Source organism: Corvus moneduloides, chromosome 17 (assembly GCF_009650955.1).
Source record: "Corvus moneduloides isolate bCorMon1 chromosome 17, bCorMon1.pri, whole genome shotgun sequence".
NCBI lineage: Eukaryota > Metazoa > Chordata > Aves > Passeriformes > Corvidae > Corvus > Corvus moneduloides.
In genome coordinates, this window is record NC_045492.1 from 2,876,775 (window position 1) to 2,901,711 (window position 24,937).

Here is a 24,937-nt window from a genome sequence, read left to right on the forward strand (position 1 = left end):
CAGAAGGCAGAGGACTGGAGAGGAGGTGATGTGGGGGGATTGTAATGGAGAGAAAGGCTCTGGTTCCTGGCAAGGTGACACCCCGGCCATGTCCAGGACCAAGAAGACTCAGGACAGGTAACTGGCTGCTCCCTCCCAGCTCACAGCACAGGGTTGGGGACATTTTATTCAGAATCATTTGAGGGGAAAGCCAGACTTCCTGAACCTCTGGCAAGAGCAGGGGCTGACCTGCACAGCCAGGCCCCACTGCTGAGCTGCAGGTCTTGGAGTCCCCCCAGTGTGGTCTCCTGCCAACACTGCTCCCACGACAGGGACAACGTGCCAAGATCTCCCGGCCTTGCTGTATTCCCTGATGCTTTTCAGGAGAGGGAGACAGAGATGGACACGAGGCATCCCAAATGCCCGGGGCCTGCAGGAGAAGGCTCTCAGGCAGGAGGCAGCTTTGGGGACTGCTCTGTTGATGGCAGGCGGCTCCTCTGCTGCAAACACAGAGCACATCTGTGGGTTATGGCCTGATGGGCACAGTGACCCTGCTCAGCCTCTGCCATGGCACTCAGAACAACTCTTGATGTTGCTGCTGCTTCACCTTCTGCTCCTGTGCTGCACCTCCTCCTGGACTGTAAATAAAGCCAAGCCCCCACGAGCTCCCACCAGGCATGCCATAACAAAAGATCCCTGAGCCTGGGGGAGCCTTCCCAGCAGCCACAGCAAAGAGGAGGATGGGCCAAGGGACGTCCAGATGTCTGATTGTCAAGCAGCTCTTAGGGACCAGCTGTGACTCAGCCAAAGCCATGACCACGATGCCTTTTCCTGGTCTTAAATCAAGAGTCAAACACTGTTAGAAGGGGAAAAGGGATTTTACCTTGGTATTTATTTTAAGGATCCTTAGGTGCACACATCCAGCTCATATGCATCGAGATGCACCCCACCCAATATGCCCCAAAAGATCTGGTATAACATTATAGGTGTTACTAATTAGCAGATCTATCAAAGATTCCCCAATGAGAGGCTCAAGTGGGCCCCCCTTCCCAAGGAGCCTTCCCCTGGATGGTTCTATCTTGGTTTACAGAATGTGTTCTGGAGAGCACCTTGGGGTCTGGGGCACACTGATCCCCAGCTACGAAGCTTCTAAAATGTTGAGTCCCAGCTTGACAAACAAGGCCAAGAATGTAGGCAAAAAGCACTGAGAATACAGAAGTTGTAAAAAGGTATAACAGGGGTATAAAAGAAAAGGCAAAAAATCTTCATGGCTTCAACCAAGCCATGTTCTAAAAACCACTACAAATTCTCATGCAGGTGACTCAGCAGGCAGTGACAAATGCTGAGCATGTCTATAAATGATGCCTTTAGCTTCCTCCTGCCTTTCCCCTCCTGGAAGGGGAAGAAAGCGCTGTCCTCCTTTACAAACCACTCCACAGCCAGGCAGCACCATCTCTGCACTGCATGTTGGTATAAATCACAGAGGACATGAGTTGACCAAGGACCTGGAAAACCATTCTCCTCCTCGGCAGCATGGCAAATGTCCAGTGACCCCAATTCTCCACTGAGTCATGTTCTGTGTGATTATCCGTGAGGATCCGGGAGTTGCAGCCAAGCATTGATTCAGAGAAATATTTTTCTCAGTGAGAAGGATAAAGATTTGTAGTATTATTGCAGGTAAATATTTGTCCTGTCAAAAGGCATTCAACAGTAAATACGAGCCTGAGAGAGAACATTTGTTCTTGGGAAGGTACAAGGAAATACGAGGCTGGTGCAATCTATCCTGATGACACAAACCACCATGGACTCTGTGCCATTCCTCATCCAACTGGGTTTTTCCTGGAGCTAATGCAAAAGCACAGCGACCCTCCTGACACTTCAGAGATGAGATGGGTCTGAAGAGACCCAAACCAGCCTGGCAAGTCTGCAAAGTGAGGAAAACATTGATATTTGTGAGGCTGAGAGGTGCTACAGCTTGAGCTCCCGGTGTGCACAAGGAGCACATGGGGGTTATGGGGTGCCCACATCATCCCACGAGCAGTGATGGCAATCATCCCAACCCAGTCCCAGCAGGACCCCACTCCCAGGGCTGAGGGCAGTGTCCCAGGGAGAGCACTCTCTCACCAGCACCACACAGGGAAGGAGCTGCAGAGGAGCAGCCAGGTGGTTCTGGGGGTATCTCGACTTTTCCAAAGCTGGATGATGTGTCAGATGGAGTCAGGACACAGAGAAGCACGTGGATGGATGTGCCATACAGACACATTCCCTACTCCCTACACACATCTAAAAGATTCACCACATGCCACTGGTCACAGCAACTGCAGTGAACTCCAGGTTGAGAGAACACCTTAAGCCACAGAAAGAGTCCAAACACAAGGAAAAAGGTAAAATTGAAACTTCCTGAGGACCAGCTGCCCACATTTCCTCAGAAGCCTTCGATCTCTCCCACTACACCCTTTACTCACACAGGCATGATCCTATTATCAAGAAGGAGATTTTGATACGTTTCCCCAGCACAGAAGGCAGAGGGGTTTTCTGCTCGTCTCAAGGCACTGAAGCCACAGGGACAGAAATGTCAGCTGAGGTGGCAGGAGAAAGTGGAAGTCACTTGGCCACTGCAAACTCCAGAGAAATGCTCTGGGGCCAGCAAGGGAAATGGATGGGTGCTGGCTGTGGGGTGTCCAGGAGGGCTGCCCCTTCCATCACCCCTTCTCCAGGCAGGGATGGCAGAGGGCTCCTGTTCACACCTGTGATTCCCAAAGGCCTGTGCCAAGAAGTGAAGCAGTGCTGATTTTCTGCGTCAGCAGCTCTGGGTCTTAGGAATGGAAATTGATTTACCTCATCCTCGCACGTGGAGATCTGTGTGAATACCAGGGCCAATGAATTATGTGGGGAGAGGTGGATAAATACTGGGAAGAAGTATTTATTAACAGTCAGTCACATACAATCTACAAATTGTCTTTGAAGTGTTCCCAGCCCCTGCTACATTAATTTTCACATGCTCAGGTTTTTTACTAGGGGAATGCTGTTGAAAAGGGAAAAAATGAGTTCTTGCATGAACAGAAATGTGCCCTGGATGTGTCTGCACGATATTCAGCGAGAGGTTGGGAGCACAGCAGAGCAGCAGGGAACCTGTGGGAAAGTGGGCTCTTCCTCCCTCTGAGTGTGCTCCTCTTCCATATCCAGAGTAGTGGGATTTAAAATCATAGAATCACAGAATGGCTTGGGTTGGAAAGGACCTTAAAGCCCATCTCATTCCAAACCTCCTGACAGAGGCAGGGACACCTTCCACCATCCCAGGCTGCTCCAAGCCCCGTCCAACCTGCCCTTGGACACTGCCAGGGATCCAGGGGCAGCCACAGCTGCTCTGGGCACCCTGTGCCAGGGCCTCCCCACCCTCACAGGGAACAATTCCTTCCCAATATCCCATCCATCCCTGCCCTCTGGCAGGTTAAAGCCATTACCCTTGTCCTGTCATTCCATGACCTTCTCCCAAGTCCCTCTCCAGCTCTTCTGGAGCCCCTTTAGGCCCTGGAAGGGGCTCTAAGGTCCCCCTGGAGCCTTCTCTTCTCCAGGCTGAACACCCCCAGCTCTCCCAGCTTGCCTCCAGAGCAAAGGTTATTCTCTTCAAAAACCACAAGCAAGTGTTGGTTGTCCCAAAGATCAAACCCACAGCTCCCCACTCCCTGTTTCTCCCACTCTGTGGGCATTGCTCTGATGCAGACCCTGCATGCCACCACAACTGCAGCACAAAGCCATGCCTAGGTCAACCCCAGCTCTTCTGGATGGCTTCACCATTGAATCAGCTGGATGTTTATACCTTTAAACTTTACATGAGGTGACCTTCTCCCATCTCCTATAGATCCTGTGCAGTCCTGGAGCTAGAGCTCTTCCCAAAGCCGAGCCTGCTGGATGGTTTCAACCAAATCTGACAGCTCAAAAAAGGTTTCTTTTCTACAAATTTTATCAAAATATGTGTTTCATAAAACCGTTTGCGCACAGAGGGTCCTAAACATCCTTGCTTGTCCTAATAACCTTTGATATCCTTGGGAAGTTGCCACAGTGGCAAAGGGAAGGCTGTGTTTTGTTGCTGTAGTGCTCAGCAGGATGGGGCTGTGGAGGGAACAATATCCACAGGGAACAGAAAATCTCAGTTCACACCAAAATACATTTTTTTTTGGAGGCTTGCATCCAATTCTGCATTTTGGGGGGTTATTTTACATGCTACCAAGGCCAGAAACAACATTCTCAGGAGTCTCTGGCCTCGACCTGTCTGTTGTGTGGATGGGAAATGAAGAACAAAGTACCGATTATTTATAATTATCTGAAGGATGAAAAATTCCTGAGATTCAGCCTGGGCATTCTGCTGCATCCCCTCCACAAGCTCACAGTCAGGTTTGATATTGTCCAAGCTGCTCTTGACCTGCATCACCATTTCACTAAAAAAAAAAAAGCTAAAAATAATGGAGTTCTATGAACAATTTATAGCAAAAGAAATCAGCCTTATTGTAGGCTTTCAAAAAGGCTCCCAACTCTCTCTTTGCCTCTATTTTTTTTTTTTTTTAATCAGTATCTCATCCAGAACTGGAATCCTGTCAAGAATAGTGGATAGCAGAGAACTATAACTTCTTATTATGTGTATAGTGATTTTATGAATTCAGTGGGGAATGAAATGCAATTTTGTCAGACTTGTCTGTGTTCATAATGACCAAGTCAAATTAATCATCGTGGATAATACTCCTGTGTCAGCCATTCAAGAGATTTTTTAATAGAATTTTTCTGATTCATGTCTTGCAGTACATCAGATCTGTAGTAATGCAGGCACTTCTAAAAATCAGTGCAATTATGGCTTCTTGTTGGCCTGTCATTTTCCTGGAATAAAAATGTCTCCGCAGAAGTCATATACTGTACATAAACCAAAATGGAAAACAAAAATATAGTTACAATTAGGCTTGATTTTTTCTAAAGATTTAATATCTTTTTGAGGCCATTATTTATAGGCAATACATAAAGCTCCAGAGCACGACGTGAAGATGGACGGCTTTATCACAACACAGACCAATTTTATCCTGGTTGTCATTCCTCCTTTGATTGCCCTGTGAGTTAGTGGCTTTTGCAGGCATGGAAATGACTATCCCGTAGAACAAACAGGGGATAGGTAATGGGTTTGCAGTCAAATTATTGTGTTTATTAAAAATGTATCCAGGAAAGCCCACTCAGATCCCAAAGGGCTCTTGTTCAGGAAAGTCTCTGGTTCAAGCAAAGGTTACGGTTTCCATAAAGGCAGATATACAGGGAAGGGGCAGCAGTGCAGCACGCAGTGGTATAGAAAGGATTAGGAATGCTGTGTTTATCCTCCTGAGGAAAGAGAGACAGACAGACCCCTAATTCCCCAGTGGCACAGACAAAAATGAGTTGGAAGTCGATACCCCCAGGAATAAAGAGGAAAAAAATGTAATCAGATTTCTCAGCCTTTCTTGCTTTCACAGCAAGGCAGCAGCTGCCTCATAGGAGAGGGCAGGGCAGGACCCTGCCAGCGCCCCGCATGCCCCAGAGGGAGCTCCACATGAGCCTGCTGGCACAACTGTTCCTGCAGAGCCACCTTCTCATGCCACCAGGTACCTCCTCTGCATGGCAACTCCATGTCCCTGCAGCAAAGACCTTCAACTCCCAAGCAAGCAGATCGTGGAATCACGGAAAATTTGGGTTGGGAGGGACCTTAAAGCTCATCCAGTTCTACTCCCTGCCACAGGCAGGGACACCTTCCACTAGACCAGGCTGCTCCAAGCCCCATCCAGATGGGATATTAAGGCTCAATTCCTGCTGACAGTGTTTTCAGAAGAATTCAGTATTGGTTTACACAAACATCAGTGATAACCAGGGCTCCTGAAAACCCTTTGTTGTGTCTCCACATGCAGGGCCAGGGCTGTGGGACACGTTTGATGCACAGTTGCTCCTGGATGACCCAGAGTAGCAGCTCACTTCACCTGTTTTTTCCTTATCTACCCACGCTGACAAGGGAACTGTTTCCTTTCACTGCGTGTTTTCGTGGCTGTTCTTCTCCAGTCTCTCAGAGCAAACGTGGCAACGCTCCAGGGAAAGCCAGGAGACGTGCAAGCTCTGCTCCACGTTGGCAAAGAGCAGCCTCTGTCATCTGCCTCACAATCAGCCTCCTTAAAATTGTTTATAATGATTTTTCCCTGGTTTTAAAATGTATTAAAGACTCTGTACATCCAGTGAGACAGCAGCCAATGGGATCTAAAATTAGACTGACTAGGCCACACAAATACAAATCCATTTCTTTTCTTCCCTAGGATCTCGCCTGGAAGTGAATACAAGGAATATCATATTCTACTCAAGAACATCATGCATTTCAGGGAATTATTTGAGTACAGGTTTTACATAATTGTCTTTTTTTGTCTCGTGGCATACTGAACTTGCATAATGAGCTCAGTGCACTCACAGCAATCCATTGTAGGGCTGGATGGATTTGGTGGAGAGTGTTGAGCCCAGGGTATGTTACACAATGGTGTATAATGCACTGTAAGCAGGTCAAGAGATAAGGCAGCCCAAAAACAGGCGCAGGCAAGGAAGAATTAGCAAAAAGCACTCTAAGAAATTAATTCAACCTGGCTTCAGCTGAGCCAGAAGGACCCAGAGCAGGAAGGAAACTACACTCTGTACCACGCTTGTTCCCTCTGAGATTTTGTCTTAGAGTATTTCCCTTGTGCTCCAAACTGAAGGAGTGGAGTTAAAGGATTAAACAAAGCCTTTGTGCCATGCTTTGCACGGAAGATTTGTTTGCACCGCATTTTCCAAAGTTTCATCTCAAAAGACATGTCCTGCTAGTGGCACGTGGCATTCACAGCCATCCTCTGCTCTGGGGCTTTGTGGTCTGCAGCAAGATCCCCCAGCAAAGCCACAATGGCAACACAACCCAGCTGCAAGCCAGACTTCTTTTACCCCAAAATATACCCTGTTTGGTGTTTTTCTTTCATCTGCAAAGAGACATTTCCCAAAGAAGCCCTGCGTGGCCCTCACCACCCAGGGCACACTGGGAGTGCTGTGGGAAGCCACCAGAGACACAACCAAGAGCACACCACCACACGCCTGTGAAGCCAACACCGACAATCCCATGCTGGACCTAAAGGGACAATTACAATTTTTTCCTAAATGCCCCACACTACCCCTTGGTTTGCTCCCCTTGCACCATCTTCCCACAGAGAACCAAAGCACTTAACCCCAGGCTCTGCTTTTAGTGTGGAGACTCCACAGCACTCAGGATGTTGGTTCTGCTCATGGTCCCAGTCCTATGAAGGCAGAGCAAAGAGCAGTAACAGCTCTTGGTGCCCTTCCCTTCAAAGTGTGGCTATCAGCCGGATTAAATCATCACCCACTGGACCAGACCCGGTACTTTTGCTACATTTCTTGTTATTTCCTCTACCAGCACCTTTGAAGCACAAAGCATCACCACAAATCCACTCAGATTTGAGGCCTCGCGCTTCCCAAGCCAGGCTTGGGACCCCAAAGCAAATTGACAAGAAAACTGTAGCTATTAAGAAATCAAAAAGACATCAAGCCCAGCAGAAGCAGTGTCCCCCCCTCCCCATCACCCAGATTTGATGTGTGTGATTAGCACAAGGAAGGCAGGGATGTGGGGATGGCTTGCATAATGTGGTGCAATCTAGCACCTCCCCCAGGGTGCCCAGCTGCTGCAGAAGCAATTTCACAGCTCATCATCCATTATGAGATTAAAATAATTTTTTTTTTTTCCTCCCGTGAAGTATTAATAAATTGTGCAGGCAGACCAGAGTTAGTGCCATTTACACAAATGGTACTGAATCACCCACCTAGTTAGTTCTTAATAGATTGAGTATCTGTGTTCCTCCTTAGCCTGTAATTTAAAAACCTAAATACACAAACCTGTTTATTTGTCTCATCAGGCCCCGAGCCAGCACTTACTGAGCCTGGGGACAGCGGGACAAAGGCAGAGCTGCTGCCTCCTGTGGACCTGCCCCAGCACTTTACAAGGGAAACAATACCAAAACAGCCACATTGATCAATAGGAAGAGGGAAATGCACCACAAAAAAGCCTGAGCCCACATTGAAATCCCTCCCTTCTGGGGGCAAAACTCACGGAGGCATTGCTGATGTAATGCAGGTTCTTTGGTACATGAGTGAAGATGTAAAGCTGAAGTCAGAGCACCGCTAATGGCTCTTTGAACATCCCTGCTTTATTATGGTATCAGACGAAGGAGGCATGTTTAATGTTTAAACTTCCAACAACAAATGCCTTCAGCAAATATGTTTTATGTATTTATTCAGTCCTTCTTAAGCGCCTGTCACCTCAGCAGCTGAGGTGCTGCTTACCTTTCTTTATATTTATTTTATTAAAATTAAGAATGCACCACAGCTTTGTAAAATGCCACATCCTTCCCTCCCTTCTCTACTCTTTACCCCCAAGAGCAGCTTGAAATTCTTCACCCATCCATCCACTGCCAAACATTTCAGGCTGCCAGGAAGCTGCCGAAATGGGGAAAGGAAATTAACTGCAATCACCGGGGTGATAAATCAGCTTCCCACATTTTCCCAAAGACCCTCAGCCCCAGAATCTGGCTCCAGCATGTGGGAGATGTGCCAAAGCCAAATACTGCTGAGTCAGCTCTGCCAAAGCAAACCCTGAGGTGGGACAGAGAGAGCATCGACCCAGTTCAATGGCAGTGATGGTGTTTGGTTGGCCAAGGGAGGTCTATGACAGATTTCCCATGGGATTGGGATGTCACACTCCTTGCAGATCCTAAATATACAGAACTCAGCAACGTGCCAGTCACAGAATCACAGAATCACTGAGGTTGGAAAAGACCTCCAAGATCATCAAGCCCAACCTTTGACTGACCATAGCCCCTGAACCCACTACTCCCAGTCCATGGGATGTCAAGGTAAGAGAAGCTGTGGCTGCCCCATTCCTGGCAGTGCCCAAGGCCAGGCTGGACGGGGCTTGGAGCAGCCTGGGATAGTGGAAGGTGTCCCTGCCCATGGCAGGGAGTTGGAACCATATGAACTTTAAGGTCCCTTCCCACCCAAAGCATTCCATGATAATCACACAGGATGTCTCTCTACCTCCTTCGCATTTACTGAGCTCCTGAGAGCCACAATTATGACTCTTCCTCCACAACCACAGCTCCAAGAATTTTGTTCTTTTCCTCCCTTATCCGTAGCAGAAGCTGTCATGTCACAGGAGCACAAAGGTGCTGGGGCTGTTAGGGAAAGCAGGAAGCACCAAGAGACTCGTGACAGAACTGTTAGAACTGGAACATGGTGCATGGCCAAGTATCCAACTCCCCAGTGTAGGCGTGAAAATCTCAGCCTTAAACCTCCAATATGTGAATTTTGGGAAACAAACAGATTTTATCTTTAACAATTTTAACAACTTTTTTTTCTTTAATAAAACCAGGCTTATCTGTGGTATCTAAAAAAAGGCAGGAACACACACATGGCTGTGAGAGGCTCATCTATGTCCTAAATCAGATACTCATCAAATTCCTTCTAAAGCATTAAGCAAACTGGACAAAATGAGCAGTGAGAGTAGGAGCCATCCTTTCAGGAGGAAGGCAAAAAGGAAAACCGCCACCTTAATAATCAAAATAGCAATGTCTCCCCAAAGTAATGACAACTGTCCATCTAGAAGGACAGCCAGGGCATCAATCTGCTGCTCACAGCCAGGAGCCTGTATCTGGGACCAACTCCAGCACGGGCACTGGCAGCTCTAGAGGCCATGGACAACATTTGTGGACACAGGGAATGGCTTTGCAGAGGAAAAGAAGGTGCAAGAGGGCTCACATCAACACCAGCCCAACCATCATCACACGACCACAACGCCCAACCCAACACACAAGGCATGAGGCGGGAAGAGAAAACCAGCCCCAGCTCTCCAGAGGCCAAAGCAACTGAAACCCTCCATTCACTGAGCAGCTGGAGAGGTTTTTCTGTTATTTTCACTGGTTTAGACACACACCAGGTAGAACCTGAACTGTTCCAAGGGGAACAGACAGAAGTGGAAGAGTCAAAATGAGAGGCAGGGATGCTGATGGAGAGGAGGGGGAGGCTCTGAGCAAAACAGGGCTGCACATAACAAAGCCAAAACATCAACCCCGTGGTAAAAATTCACGTTTTCCCAGCGTACTCAAGGGCTGCAGCTGCTATCTGTCAAATCCAAGCCCACACAAGGCCTAGATATTTCCATAAACTGGGATGACTCAGAGCCAAGTGCTTCTATTGCCAATTCTAGTACCAAACTGGGCACCTCGAGTCCCACTTGGTGTCACCAAAAAGCATCAAAATGGGACAGATCCTTCTGAGGAAAATTACTAGAGAAGTAATGTCTGCAAGCTAAGCTGCATCAGCTTTCACCACTTCTCCTCCCATCCCTATTCTTGGTAGCAAATAACAGGAATCTCTTTCCAGACTGAAACAGAGCGAGAAAGAAGTCAGAAATGGAGGATTGCATGGACAAAAAGAGAGGAAGGCAGGTGTCTCTAACAGGGGTATTGCAGCACTCCTCGATGCAGAAGTCTGGAAATCAGGACAGGCAGAATTCCACTGCATATTCCACTCGTGGTGTTTCAAAAATTAAACACCATCACATGAGCTGCTCAGAGCACTCCAGTGTTTCCTGCACTTTACAGAGCAGCTTTCCTTTCCTTTTTTATTTATTTATTTTTTTCTGCATCACCAGCATCTCTGCCTGAGCACGGTCAGATTGTTCTTGAAGTTGCATTCAAGCACCCAATAACTTGCTCTCAATACCAGTGTGGGTTCCCAGGCTTGCAGCACCCTGACTTGTACCCAAAAAACATGATCTGCTGCTACCTGGTGCCCCATCTACTTGCAGAAGTGATGGGCATCGTCCTCCAGCTGGATCCAGGCTGCAAACAAGCACCTTTTGGGTATTCGCCCCCAAAATGCACTAGGAATTCAAGAAGCCTGGGGAAAAAAGCTTCTCAAGAGAAAAGCAGCTCCCATGGGGAGCCTGAGCGCTCAGAGCTACGTAGGTGTGTGGTTTTGTTTAGAAGTCATCTGGAATTCTTAAAATAAATTTGCTAAATTGTCTTCCAGAGACTGATGGCTTTTCTTTTCTTTTTTTTTTTTTTCCCCTCCTTAATAAACTTTCAGGGGTATCTTTATTGTTATGTCTAATTTTAGTGAAAACTAACATTTCCTGAGATTCAATTTCTCTCATAATTGTTGGAAGGAAACTAAACTGTCTGCTGTAAACATTCACTGTATTGTGTGAAAAGTATCTTTATTACAGCCCACTGGGAATACTAATAAAATTCCCAATCCTAGCCCTTCCTCACTTTTTTTTTTAAGAGCTCACTCTTTTCTCTTATATACCCATTAGTGTCAGTTCAAACATTCTGCGGGCGAGATATGAGAACTTAAAATATATTATTTAACAATCAAGGGTGGAATAAAGACTTGTGAGCAGTAAGATCCTTTCTGCCTTCCCTTTAGATGCTTTCTATTATAGAAAATGAGGATGGCTATTCCATTTGTCTGCTTTCGTGCTCAGAGTTGATGTAAAAAATCTCATTAGTTTAGTCTGACACATATTCAATACAGTCTATGTACATATTTTTTTTCATTCTATTCTACAGCTGCAAAATGATACTAAATTTCATCAGATTGGAATGAAAACTGTGGTCTTGGAACATTTCCCTTTAAGGGTCTTATATTTATTCAGAATTCATGAATCATTTTCCAGTAATACAACTATAATTATTCTTAAAGTGTTATGTTTGAAGGTTTAATATGAAATACTTGCAAAAAGCTCTTTTTCACTTTGATAGTTTGTAATCTTCATGGTAATCAGATCAGTTAGCTCCTTCCCACAGCAGCCAGGAAAATACAATTTAATATGAATCTCATACTCTTCGCTCATGTTTTAATTAAAGTAATAAAAGCCAAGTCATATTTTGCCCTTTCCAGTGTACACAGATGTATATACCTGAGCTAGACAGCACCAGGGCTGGCACTTCTGATGGCAGCTGATGGATTTGCTAGTTTGAGATAAATTTAATTCAGGCTGGCTCAGAGGCTGCTGATCACAGAAGTGGTGTCAGTGATGGGTGAGACCCCGCACAGTCCTTGGCAGAAGTGCCAAACAGGTGATGGGAGCATGGACCAAACGTGGAGCTCGTGGAGCTGCTGTGACAGGCAGCCTTCAGCTGGGTCCTGTGCCAGAGCTCACCTCCCTGGCAAAGCTTCCCAAATGCCTCTGATTTGTGGTTCCCACCATGGCTCTGACCAGCCTGGCCTGGTGTGTCCCCTGAGAGGGAGAGATCTAAGCCTTCCCCAAAGGAGCAGAACCACAAGGGACTGGTGGCACTCTCTTCCCAGCCCACTCAGGTCCCTGCTCTGCCCAACCTCACGAGCGAGGAGAGGTCGGAGTGAACGCCTGGCTCTGAGCAAAAGGAGCTGGATGGCTGCACTTGGGATACACAGCCCTTATCATCCTCCAGTGCCTGCAGAGCCCTGATATCACGGAGTCAATCAGGTTGCAACAGCCCTCCAATATCCAAGTCCACCCTGTGACCAATTGCCACCTTGTCACCCAGCCCAGAGCGCTGAGTGCCATGGCCAGGTGTTCCTTGGACACCTTCAGGGATGAGGGCTCCAATACCTCACTGGGCAGCCCACTCCAACATCTGACAACCCTTTCAGTGAAGAAATTCTTCCTGATATCCAATCTAAATCTCCCATGGCACAATATGAGGTCATTTTCTCTTGTTCTATTGATATTTGCCTGGAAAAGCCTGACCCACATCTGGCTGCTCCCCTCCTGTCAGGGAGTTGTGCAGAGCCACAGGGTCCCCCCTGAGCCTCCTTTGCTCCAGGCTGAGCCCCTTTCCCAGCTCCCTCGGCCTCTCCTGGGGCTCCAGCCCCTTCCCAGCTCCGTTCCCTTTTTCTGGACATGCTCCAGCCCCTCAATGTCTTTGTTGTCGTGAGAGGCCCAGAACTGGACACAGCACTCGAGGTGCCTCAGCAGTGCCAGCACAGGGGACAACCACTTCCCTAATCCTGCTGGCCACTCTATTTTGGATACAGATGCTCTGCTGCTGGTCCTGCTCTCATGGGGCTGGAATGGAGCCCAACCCTGCATGCGCCCAGGGCAGCCTCAGAGCTGACACAGAGAAGGGCTCGTTCTGTCCTCAGCCAAGGCAACAGAGGGGCTTTCCTTTCTGCCCAGGCCTTCATCCAAATGCTGAGGTGGAAAATAACATTTTCCTGCTGGAAGTAAGTGGCTCCTCTGTTAATCACCGTGTTGTGACAGCCGACCCAAACACCGGCTCGGGCTGGGTCTCCGATGAGGAGGGAAGAAGTAATCAATCAGTTGGGAAAGGAAATCCCAAGAGCAATGGGCTGGGTATTTTCATCCACACTGCTATGGCCCACGGAGCTGCATTTCCACAAATAAACAGAGTTATCCAGAGTGACTCCCCAGAGGTCCATTAGAGCAGCAAACCAGCCCCTGCAGGAGCCAAACCCAACTCCCTGCAACAGGACACAGGAGGAAATCCTTGCCCATCACAGCTCCCCGAGAGCGATAGGGCTGCACTGGCAGAGCTCAGCATCAACCCTTGGCATGCACAGACGTGGCTCCCTGTCACAGCAGGGAATTCGGGAGACACGTGCCGAGGAAGTAGCTCAGCACAAGGAGCTGGAGGATCCGAAGGCACAAACAGCTTGTGGATAAAAGCTCCAGGATTGCCTTTGGCTGAAGTGACTGCCACCACTCCAGACCAGCCCAGGAGCAGCAGGAGCTGACCAGAGGGGCCCCAGTGAGGGTTTAAAGCACACATAAGCACCATATTAACCTGAGAGCTGTGCTTTAAAGGGGATCTGCTCCTTCCAGAGCTGCTCCAGGTTGTCCCCTGTGCAGGACCTTGCCCTGGGCCATGCTGACCATCAGTGGCTCTCTTTACACCACGTGCAGTCCCTTTACAGCAGTGCTGAGCACATGGGAAATCCTTGATAAAGTGACACTTTCTTGGCTAAAGCACACTGCCTTCCTCTGTCATTTGCTGCTCTTTTATGAGCCATTGGCTTTACAAGCCCAGCAGCATTGCTGGACAGCCAGCATGTGTCCTCATGCCACAGGAGTCACCCTGCACGCCAGCAGATCCTGTTCAGTCTGACTGGACCTCAGCTGCGCCCCATGGTGCTCTGAAGCAGTCCCAGTTACTCCATCTCCTTCAGCCTCCAGCACACAGGGAGCATTTCTGGGATCTGGGATACACCTTTCCTTCAGCCCCACTGGTGGGCACGATGGCATTTTGGCATCAAGGACCACCCATGTCCAGTCCTCTATCAGAACTCATGTTGGTATCAGTATTTTCTATATGTAAACCTTCAGATCAAGATGCAGCAGCAGCTGTTTCTCGGGGGGATGGACATCATCCTGCTGCTCCTTCTCTGCCAGCCCCTGGGTTCCCACCACCTCCCCAGCTGCAGCTCTGCTGCCTCCGGCCCTGGGCCAATCTTCTGCACAGACTGGCTTTTTATTATTAATTTTTAAATGTTTCACTGTTTATAGACTTTTTCACTGCAAAAGAAATCCCAGATCTGGCTGAAGATCCTCAGGCACGTTTTGATCCCACACCTCACAGAACAAGGGCTACAACCAGATGTGCTGCTTAATACAAACACTCTTTAGCACTGGGTCAAAATAGTCTCTGAGCTGATTCATATCCTGGAAAACCTTGGAAAGACATGGGAAAGACAAGGAAAGGTAACTGCTGGGACTGGCCAGAGCTGGCTGTGGTCTCCAGGGAGACCTTGGAGAGTGGTGAGTGCTGTGCCCAGCCCTCAGGCTGCCAAGGGTGGTGTGTGTCCTCCAGTGCACCTGAAGATCTCCTTCTCCCTCCTGCCTTTGCCCCTAAACCTAAACCTATCAGCAATCTCCTTGATGAAATATCTACACATGAAATTCAACAGTTTCAGTGTTTGCCATCTCTACCAGATGCTCCGTGCCACCTGACAGGTGTCTTCAGCTGCTTAAGATGCTATTTCTTTTTCCCTTTTTTTTCCCAGAGTGAATGCAACAGGAGCAGACACCATCCATTTTGGTCTAGAATGGCTGAATTGCGTTAGTTTTTCACACTGGGATGCTTGGTGGCTGTTTTTCAAACACTCTATTGCTAAAACGTAGGAGTCCCATGAGACCAAGGGTTAAAGATGATGTTCATTCTGCTTGTAATACCAAAGGGTTTTTTATTATTATTTTATGTAAACACTATAGCCAGCCTTGCACCAGCAGTAAAACCTTCTCTTGCTATGACTAAGCTGCAGGAATCGCTTCCTGACTGCACCTTTCAAAAATTCCACTGTCACGCAGGAGTTCATGCAAAATTCACAAGCCTGGATCATCAGCTGTGGTTGTGCTCAATCCCCAAACCCCGCCTGGAAGGGTTTCCATTAGCTGCTGAATATAATAAATGACATGTAACACTCTATTGTTCATTCTAAAATAGTACATGAGATTCTTCCTGAGTCGTCTGCTGAGGAAGGCATTTAGGATGTATCAATGTCTCCCCTCTATTTTTTCTTCTCCAGCACAACATATGAAATTATACAGTATTACTCAAAGAACAGCAGGGAAAGAGCAAAATCTGTATCTTAGCATGGGGGCCTGCAGTGCACACTCCCAAACTCTGTGTCATCCTCTTTCAACTCAGAGTCTATACAAACCTCTCTCTTCTCTTCACCAGGGGTCTTTTGTACACATGTAGCTCTATGTTCTTGCAGTATTTGCAATATATCATTGTAAAGGCATTGGGGAGTCATCAGCTATTTGCTTTCAGGTCTGCTCTGCCCCTGTTGGGGCCAATTCCAGGCTTCGAAAATACAGATTATTTGCAGATTGGAAGAGACCAAGATTCTGCACAGGTACAAGAGAGTAAAGACCACAAGACTGCTTTCAGAGATTCAGGAGCACCAGAGCTCTCCATGCCCCCTCAGAAAAGGAGACCATATTGCCCCTTTTTTAAAACCTTCACTTACATAAGTGACTTTCTTTAACACTGAACAACTTCTCATATCATCTGTTCCTGTGATCCACAGATCAGGCCAAAAATCGACAGAATATGGAGAGCCCAAACCCGCTCTGCTCAGTTACTCCCTCACAGGGTGGTGAAACACTGGCACAGGTTGCCCAGAGAAGCTGTGGATGTCCCATCCCTGGGAGCATCCAAGGTCAGCTTGGACAGGGCCCTGAGCAACCTGATCTGATTGGAGATGTCCCTGCTCCTTGCAGAGGGTTTGAATTAGATGACTTTTAAGGAGTGCCTTCATCCCAATCCATTCTGTGTCTCCATGAAAGTTAAAACAAGTTTCTTCGTGTGTAAAGGATTAACTAGAAACACCAAAGTTCATTAGAGGGCTTGAGTGGAAATTGCACAAAGAATAACCTCACCATGGGCTCTAATTTCCTGTGCAGACCCTACAATAGCACTCAAGAGAAGGCCTGCCCTAAGGAATTGCTTAGCCATGTGTACGATCTCCTGGGTTCTTCCTGCCTTCCTTGTGGAGCAATCCTGGGCTCAAGGCAGTGGCTCTGGTGACTGTGAGCAACCTACTGCACTTTGTGGGACAAACAAAGTGCTGGAAACTCTTCCAAATTCACTCATCTGGTCGGTCAGGGACCAACTGCCATAAGAACATCTCACACCTGAGTAATTGCATGTTGTTACTTCACTGTCAGTGCCACAGCAGCCCCACCACTGATTGACAGCAAACCAGAGACCACCTTGGTTCCATTTTACAGCTTCCTTCTCTGGAGGAAGGAGCAAGAATGAGGGCAGGGTGACCCTCACCTTCATTAGCAGCACCCAATTACCCTCCCTTTGCCCAGGGCTCTATGGCCACTTCAGTCACTGTGTTCTGGCCCCGTGATCCCCAGCAGGGATGGGGAACTCCTGCACTCACATTGATCTGCCCCAGCCCCAGGTTTATTTCATCAAGTGTTGACATTTTTCTGTGATTCAGTCAAGATGGGTGGGAGGACAACACGTCTGCCAGTATTATGACAGGGGTTGAAGGCATATTTTATAGCAGAGGCTGCCAAGAGGAGCTCTGTCTCATCTGGAGCCTCAGCAGAACATGAGGAAGGTATCCATAGCTTCCTGCACATAATTAATTTCTAATTATCCTATCCTTGCTTTCTGCATTATCACTTATTTACCAAACACAGCTTTATTGGATCGCCCAGTTCCTTATAACCAGCAAAGCCATTGTTATGTTAAAAGCAATGTTCTAAATGTTATTTATTATTTGATAAACCTTGTGTAACCCTGAATGAGGACATTAAACGGCAAGAAGACTACTTCAAAATCCCATTTTAAATAAGTCACCAAGACAGCTGTGCCTTTATAAAACACATTAGAGTGGCACTCAGAGCACATATGGCTCAGGGATATATACAAATTATACAATTTCTGTCATTCGATCAAATAAGAGGGACGTTTTGACCCCAGAAATGAGTCAAATGTAAGTTGTAATTCCAGCCCCACCGGAGGCCCCAGTAGTAATGTATCCTGACGGCTGATCAAAGAGCCCTGACCATTTGACCCACCAGATCAGTGACTCACTGTATCTATTATGGCTAATACAGACCCCAGCTTGGAGATATACGGAGGCAGAGAGATAAAGGGCAATAGATACAGTAGATAAATGTTGATTTATATACATCCAGGCACGTGGGGACATCTGCAGATGGATCCCACGTGTGCGGGAATGTCGCTGTTGGGGCGGTCACGACACACACAGACAGTGCCTCTTTCAAGGGCCAAAAAACCATTTTATTAAACAAAGCAGCCTCTTTTATGCACTTTTTGTAGGTTATCATTCGTGTTACAGATTCATTGGCTGCTAAACTATTACAACAGACTCACTGGCTCTTGCTAACTACAACATACTACCATTGGCTACTTATAGCATAAGCACTCAAGCATTCAGAAAAATAACAGGTGCAGATATGTTGCTGTTTTCTCCTTCTACTGTTTAACTTTCTTGCTTCTGCTGATACTACATTCTCATCAGTAAAAACGAATTGTTTTTGTTCTCACGGACTTTTTCACAGTCCTTCTCTAGCCAAAGTAACAGGCCTGAGCTGTAATTTTACAAAGGCAACAAGACCTTCATTTTATAAGGTTTTACTTACGGGAAGGGCTGGCCGTGGCTAACCCCACACAGGTTTGTACAGGGGCACGGCTGGAGACAGATGCTGTGGATGTGTGTGCACAGGACAAATATCATCTCTCTTAACTGCATCTCCCTTGGGGTGTCAGCAAAACCCCTATGCCCAGCGGGGCTCCTCGATTCACACACAGCCAGGGAAAATCCACCTTCTATTTTACACCTATCCTGCCCCACAGAAACACATCCCTGCCCATGGATCTGCTTTCTTGGCAGTGTAAGTGTAAACAGCCCCATCCACAAGTTACCCAGTGTCACCCTAATGCCCAGACCCCAAGGTGAAGTCCCTTGTGTTGCTCTACATAGGAGGTGAGACACCTGCTGTCATCTGCAGCACGTGTCTCACCAGCACTGGCTGAAATCCTGCCTTTTTCAGTCATAGAATCCCAGAATGGGTGGATGGGAAGGGACCTTAAAGCACATCCCATTCCACCTCTGCTGTGGGCAGGGACAACTTCCCCTATCCCAGGTGGCTCCAAGCCCCATCCAGCCTGGCCTTGGACACTTCCAGGGATCCAGGGGCAGCCACAGCTTCTCCAGGCATCCTGCTTTTTCAGCTGTAGAATCCTGGAATGGTTTGTGTTGGATCTTAAAAACCATCCAGTTCCACACCCCTGCCATGGGCAGGGACACCTTCCACTAGACCAGGTTGCTCAGTGCTGCTGTGCAAACCTGGCAGCCAAGACCTGACATTTTTGGTACACAGATGGGCAGCATGAGCCTGCCAGCAAGAGCAACACACAGGAATAGCATCAGGGGAAGCAAATGATGTGCAAATAACTTTGTCAATTTAACTCTCCTATTTTCAGTTGAACTCTCAGGTTTTCAACTCTTACCAGTAGAGCAGTGGCTCCTGTCTGTGCCCTCATTTCCAAAAGCAAAGAGCTACTGATGCAGCTCTCCCTGGTCTGAACAAACTGCACTGCTGTGGAACAGCCTTTCCATGAGGAGTCACACAAATTAGCTTGTTGGGACAGAAACGGGCTGGTTGCTCAGCTGGAATAAGCCATGCACTGAGATCTCCTGGGATTAGGCAGAGCACAGGATCCAAACTGTCCAGTGACAAATAATCAGCTCTTTCCTCCTTCGAGCTGCCTGTTGCCCTGCCAGCAGCCAGAGATACTCACGGAGGGTGGGGAAATGCAGCAAACACCCCTCCCTAAGGCTTTCCATAATGTCCCTACACTGACCAGGCACAGAGTCACATCCCTGCTCCCAAAAGCCAAGGAACAGTGGTCCCCAAAGCCATGCCAGGGCCTGGCAGTCCCCACAACCTCCTCACATCATCCCCAGCTCCCTGAGACGGCAGCTCCTGCATTTCTTCACCCAGAACATGGGATGATGATACCTTCTTACAGGAGATTCCCAGTTGTAGTTAATCCATGTTTCTAAAGCACCCATGGACTCTTCCTGCAAGTGCAAGAGTCTCGATGCCAAATAAAACCAACCTCATTCCTGTTCAGGAATTGCCCAGCCTTTCCCTTTCCTGGTGTTACTCTCCTTATCACAAAGACCTTAATAAATATCTTTTCCTACTGATTTTGCAGGTGTTTTTATTTCTTTTACCAGCACCACTGCATTTTTACTCATCTTTCAGAGCACTTTGTATCTGTGTATTCCTTGGGATTTTTTGCATTACTTAATTCCTTGCCTTTGTTTGGGGAAGGGGGCGGGAAAGAAAGAAGGAAAATTGACAGGGGTGAGGAATGATGTTCTGCTGACTCCATGAGACACAAGAGATACCTCACTCATCTTGGGGGTCAAATGTCCGTGATGGTTTGATCAGATGTCAGCTTGCATTTATACTCTGGCCTCTGTTGGAGGTTGAATTACATTTCACATTTGACTCACTTCTGGGGTCAAATGTCCCTCCTATTTGATGGAACAAGAGGAATTATTTTCCCCAAGCAGGTTGTGCTGGCGTGAGCTGTCAGTGCTCTCATTATGTTTTAGGCTCCTTTATTTCTGCATTTTGTCCTCAGCTGAGTCCATCCCCTCTGGGATGACAGCAGCTGCAGCCATGGCACAAAAGCCATCCCAACAAGGAGGATGAAGGGAAGGAGCAGCTCACCTAGCTTCCACATGCTTTGGAGGGTGCTTTGTGGGGGTTTTATAAGGGTTTTATTGTGGGGTTTTGTTTCTTTTTTCCCCCAAAGCTGGCAGCTGGGCAGGGAATAATGAAGGAGAGAGGCAAGTGAACCCTGATCCTGGCTTTACCACACTCTGCTGTGAGAAACTGCAGAAACCTAGAAAAGTTTGGGTTGGAAGGGACCTTAAAGATCATCTCATCCCACCCCTGCCATGGCAGGGACACCTTCCACTATTCCAGGCTGCTCCAAGCCCCGTCCAACCTGGCCTTGGGCACTGCCAGGGATCCAGGGGCAGCCACAGCTTCTCTGGGCACCCTGTGCCAGGGCCTGCCCACCCTCACAGGGAACAATTCCTTCCCAATATCCCATCCATCCCTGCCCTGTGGCAGTGGGAAGCCATTGCCCTTGTCCTGGCACTCCAGACCCTTGTCCCAAGTCCCTCTCCAGCTCTCCTGGAGGCACTGCCAGATCTTTAGGCACTGGCAGGGGCTCGGAGCTCTCCCCAGAGCCTTCTCTCCCCCAGGCTGAACAGAAGAACTTCCTTAAGATCAAATACCAGACAAGGAGCTGAGACAAAGCCGCTGCCAGGGAGCTGCAGGATCATGATGGAGAAAAAACCCCAACCCACCAGGCTCATCTACTGCAGTGTGATGGTTCCAGTCCTGAGTGTGTAAGATTTGCCTTTGTCCTGATGGAACCCGAGGGCTGTTGGACATCCCACACGAGCTGTAAAGGTATCTGGTGGCTCAGCAGCCTCTGAGGTGAGATTGTGAAACTCCCCTCCTGCTGTTTAATGTACTCCTTTGGGTTACAACAGGTTTAGCAAACAATAAAAAGCCATCTGGAACCCCCATTTAAATAACAGAGTTGTGTCATTAGTACTGAAGTCGTGGCTGGGGCTGTAAAACCAGTAAACAAATGCTGATGTGCAGGTAAATAAAGGGAGATGAGGATGAAGGAGGGTGAGGAGGAAGCTGCTCCCCATCCTCCTCGGCCAAAGCTCATGCTGGGTGTGAACCCCTGCTGGCATCCCTGCAGGCCATGAACTGGGATCCTCACCTTCCCTTCCAGTTACACTCTTGGAACACCAGATGAGGTTATGGGGAGTCACTGCAGCCTCCCACAGAGCCTCAGATGCCACCTTGCACCCTTGTACTCCTTGGTCCCACTCCCAGCTCCTCTCTGACTGCCCCACACCAGCACAGCGAGGGAACTGGGGATGCAAAACAAGGCAAAGTTCCCCATTTATCTTGCATGTTACTCCCTATAGTGCTTTTGCTGGTGCAGAAAGCATCAGAGCAGCTCCTGAGCACAAAGCCATCCCTGCAGTGGGGGGTTCCTCCCTTTCCGTCCTTAACTGTTACTCCAAAATAGGAAATAAAGGTCAGCAAGTGAACAGAGAGCAAATGAAGAGTAAACTCCAATTGCCCAGGTCACAGGGATCTAAGCTGGTTTGGTTGATCTTTCTCTGGGATCACACTCAGTACATGAATCCTCCACCACATGGTAATCCCTGCTTTCCTCCTTGAGGTGCAGCAAACCCCAGAGCATCCCTTCTGACTTCCCTCCCGTGCCCAGCCGTGAGGGAAACGGGATGAGATAGGTGCTAAGAAGGAAACGCAAATGGCTCATGCTGGCCATGGCTGTGCCCAAATCCAGCCTGATCCTGCTGGCACATCATGGCCAGGGACTGTGGCTGGTCCCTCTGCCAGCACTGCCAACCCTTCCCAGCGAGGCTGTCAAATCCTTGTCCCTTGGGGGTTTTTAAAGGCAAAGTACTTACACCAACTGCCCTGTGAGCATCCACCACCTGTGGCTCTGCACAGCCTGGGGGGGACAGGGCTGAGCCCTGGCTGGGGCACCTCGGGATCACCCCATTCCTTCCCATATTTACTCACCCTCTGGCAATTCCTGGCTCTAATGATCAACCCCCTGCCGTTGTTGGCTGAACATGTATTTGTTTCTGCTGAATCACTCAATAGCACGAAGTTTGCTGTTCCTACCCCACCCTGGAAATGCTCCTCACACAAGAACAACCTCTCCCCATGCCATGGTGGCAACGGCTTCCAGTGCCAGCTTCCAGAGCCAAGGCAGGAGCAACTCTCCTGAGCAATGAGCCAATGCACTGCCATGCTCCAAGGAGGCAAACTACAGGATTTCATCCCATTCCCAGTGTAACATGGATGGAGTTTAACCCCTGCTGCTACTGGAGCACCGTGCGTGACTCACTACCCTTGTAATCCATAGTGATGACCCAAACCCCAGGGGGCGGCCCACGGGGGTGTGTCTGTGGTCAACAAAGCAGCCCAACACAACCAAAAATGGGATGCTGGAATGTGTGAGCAAGGAACTGTCACCTTCCCTCACAAGGCTGCACGTGATGAGGTGCTTCGTGCTGAGGGTGCAGCACCTCTAACCATGCCAGGCCAGCACTGAGGGATGCACAGGGACCATCTCTCATCTCCAGGGCAGGGGGACAGAAAAGCATGTGCTGAAGTCCTCCTGTCCCAGAAGGACCTAAACACGGGCTTAACTTTATATAATCACAGAATTGGGTTGGAAGATCACCTTAAAGATCATGTTCCAGCCCATACACAGGTTTAGGGCCCCACTCCATGTCTTTTCCATGTGTATCCAAGCCCAGGGAAGGCTCAGGCGCCTGCAAGACATGAACACTTCTATTCTGGTCCCCCACACGTGGGTTTCTAGCTCCAAAACAGGAACCCTTTGATTCCTTTTTCTCCCCTAACTGTTAATCTATTTAGCTACAGGAAATACTCCACATGAAGGGAGGAGACACCTGAACTCCACACAATACTTGGAAACTTCACTGCGTCCAGAAACACCAAGTGTTCCTTCATTTTGAGTGAGGGATGCTGAGGCAAAGCTTTTCAGCAAAGCTTTTCAGCAAAGCTCTTCAGCAGAGCCAGGCTCCAGTGGCAGGCAGCACCCGGATGGATGTGCATCCCACTCCTTCTACCAAGTGCATCCACTGCTCCTCAGCAGCAGCTGGGCTCTGACCTCCTCCATGGGCCCTCCTGATATCCTAGGAGGACAGATTCACAGAGAGCTCCTGGAATTTGTGCCTAAGTCCCCCTAAAAATCTCACCCCAGCAAAACAACACTTACCTGATTGGCCGATAGAAACTCCTGGGCGTTGTCGTTCATCCCCATGTACATGTTCTCCCCATCAAACTAGAAAGGCAAAAGAAAGAGTTAATGAAATGCCATCTGCACAGCTCGCTCATGTGCATCCCAAATGCCTTCCTGGCTCTTCATGTTGAGAGCCAGAATTCCCAGAGGAAAACCCTGAGCTGCTGTTTTAACACTTTGGAGCGTGTATGAGCACACCACCATCCCAGTTATTGCAATGGGACATGCTAGCATAGCATGGATATGGGATCTTTTCAGTGAAATAAAGAATGAACCACTCCAATTCAAGCAAATAAATCAAATGTGTGAACCCACAGATGTACGCTGCAGCAAAGATCACCCTAAAGAAGCTGTTGCTAAAATTCCTACTAGACCATCAATCAGATATTAAAAGCCAACTTCCAGCAAAGGAAATGTCCAGGACTTGGGCAGGTCCCATGCAATCCTCTTAGAGACCTCTGCATTACCCTCAACACCAAAGCAAAGCTACTGCAGCAATGCAGCATCACTCTGGAGCATTCAGGAGGGGTCTCTGTGCAAAGCCTGATTGCCCCTCCTGACACATCCATCCCCTCATCTCCTGTTCTCCTGCCTGCTCTGCCAGGACCCTGCTCCATGGCTGGGCCAGGCAGCCTGAGCACAGCCCATCCTCCTGTGTCTCCACAGCCAGTTCCCAGCTGCTAATCCACTTACCAGGCCACAAAAGCCCCATGGAGAACTACAACTCTTCTCACTAATTAGCTACAAGAGGAGCTTTTCCTTTACTCTGATTCCAAAGGAAGGAAAAAAGCCCTCCAGGATTGTCTCCGGCTCGAAGTACGGCAGGGGCAGGCCTCAAGGCTGAGTTCACAAATTAATTATGGCAATAAAAATGGGCTGTGCCATAAAACACTCCCGAGATGAGGATGGAGGTACCAGCTGTGAATGACACCTTGCACTTAACAAGGAGAAGAGCCAAGCCTCCTGCCCTTACCGGCAGCATGATGAATTGGAGATCGCTCACCCCTCGCCTGTTCTCTCACTCTCTGATATGAAGCTGATTCCAGTTATGCCTTAACAGAAAGTGGCCATATTAAGAGCAATAAAAGTGAAATCTAAATAAAACCAGGTGAAGAATTTCAGCCTAGACAATTAATTACACTTCCATTTCTCGGAGAGCTACAGGATTAGCTATTAAAGTCAGCAGAGTTAGTAAAGCCAAGTGGGGGTAACAGGGCTCTGCTTGGCCTCAGACATCCTCTAATTGCCAAACTGTCCTCTGGCACAGCAGAGCAAACCAATTAAAAGCTGCAAAATTGGAGCAGGTATTGTGGCCCTCATTAAGAGATACCTGCAGCAGGGTGGGAGAGGATTCCTGTGCAGCTGCTGGGTTCTGCAAAATCCATCAGTGAGGCAGGAGCTGTGGGATGCAATGAGCACTGGACCAAACAACTTCCCCAGAAGACAGCTGGGTACCATCC

At 48.3% G+C, this 24,937-nt stretch overlaps 1 protein-coding gene across 2 annotated transcripts in view; it reads right to left on the reverse strand.

Moving 5' to 3' along the window:
• TOX2 (TOX high mobility group box family member 2) overlaps positions 1–24,937 on the reverse strand; it is a 149,525-nt gene that overhangs the window by 65,785 nt on the left and 58,803 nt on the right. For both annotated transcript variants that reach the window (XM_032127045.1, XM_032127046.1), the window contains exon 2: positions 23,454–23,519. In XM_032127045.1, the coding sequence (XP_031982936.1) occupies positions 23,454–23,519 (66 nt within the window). The remainder of the gene's footprint in view (positions 1–23,453; positions 23,520–24,937) is intronic.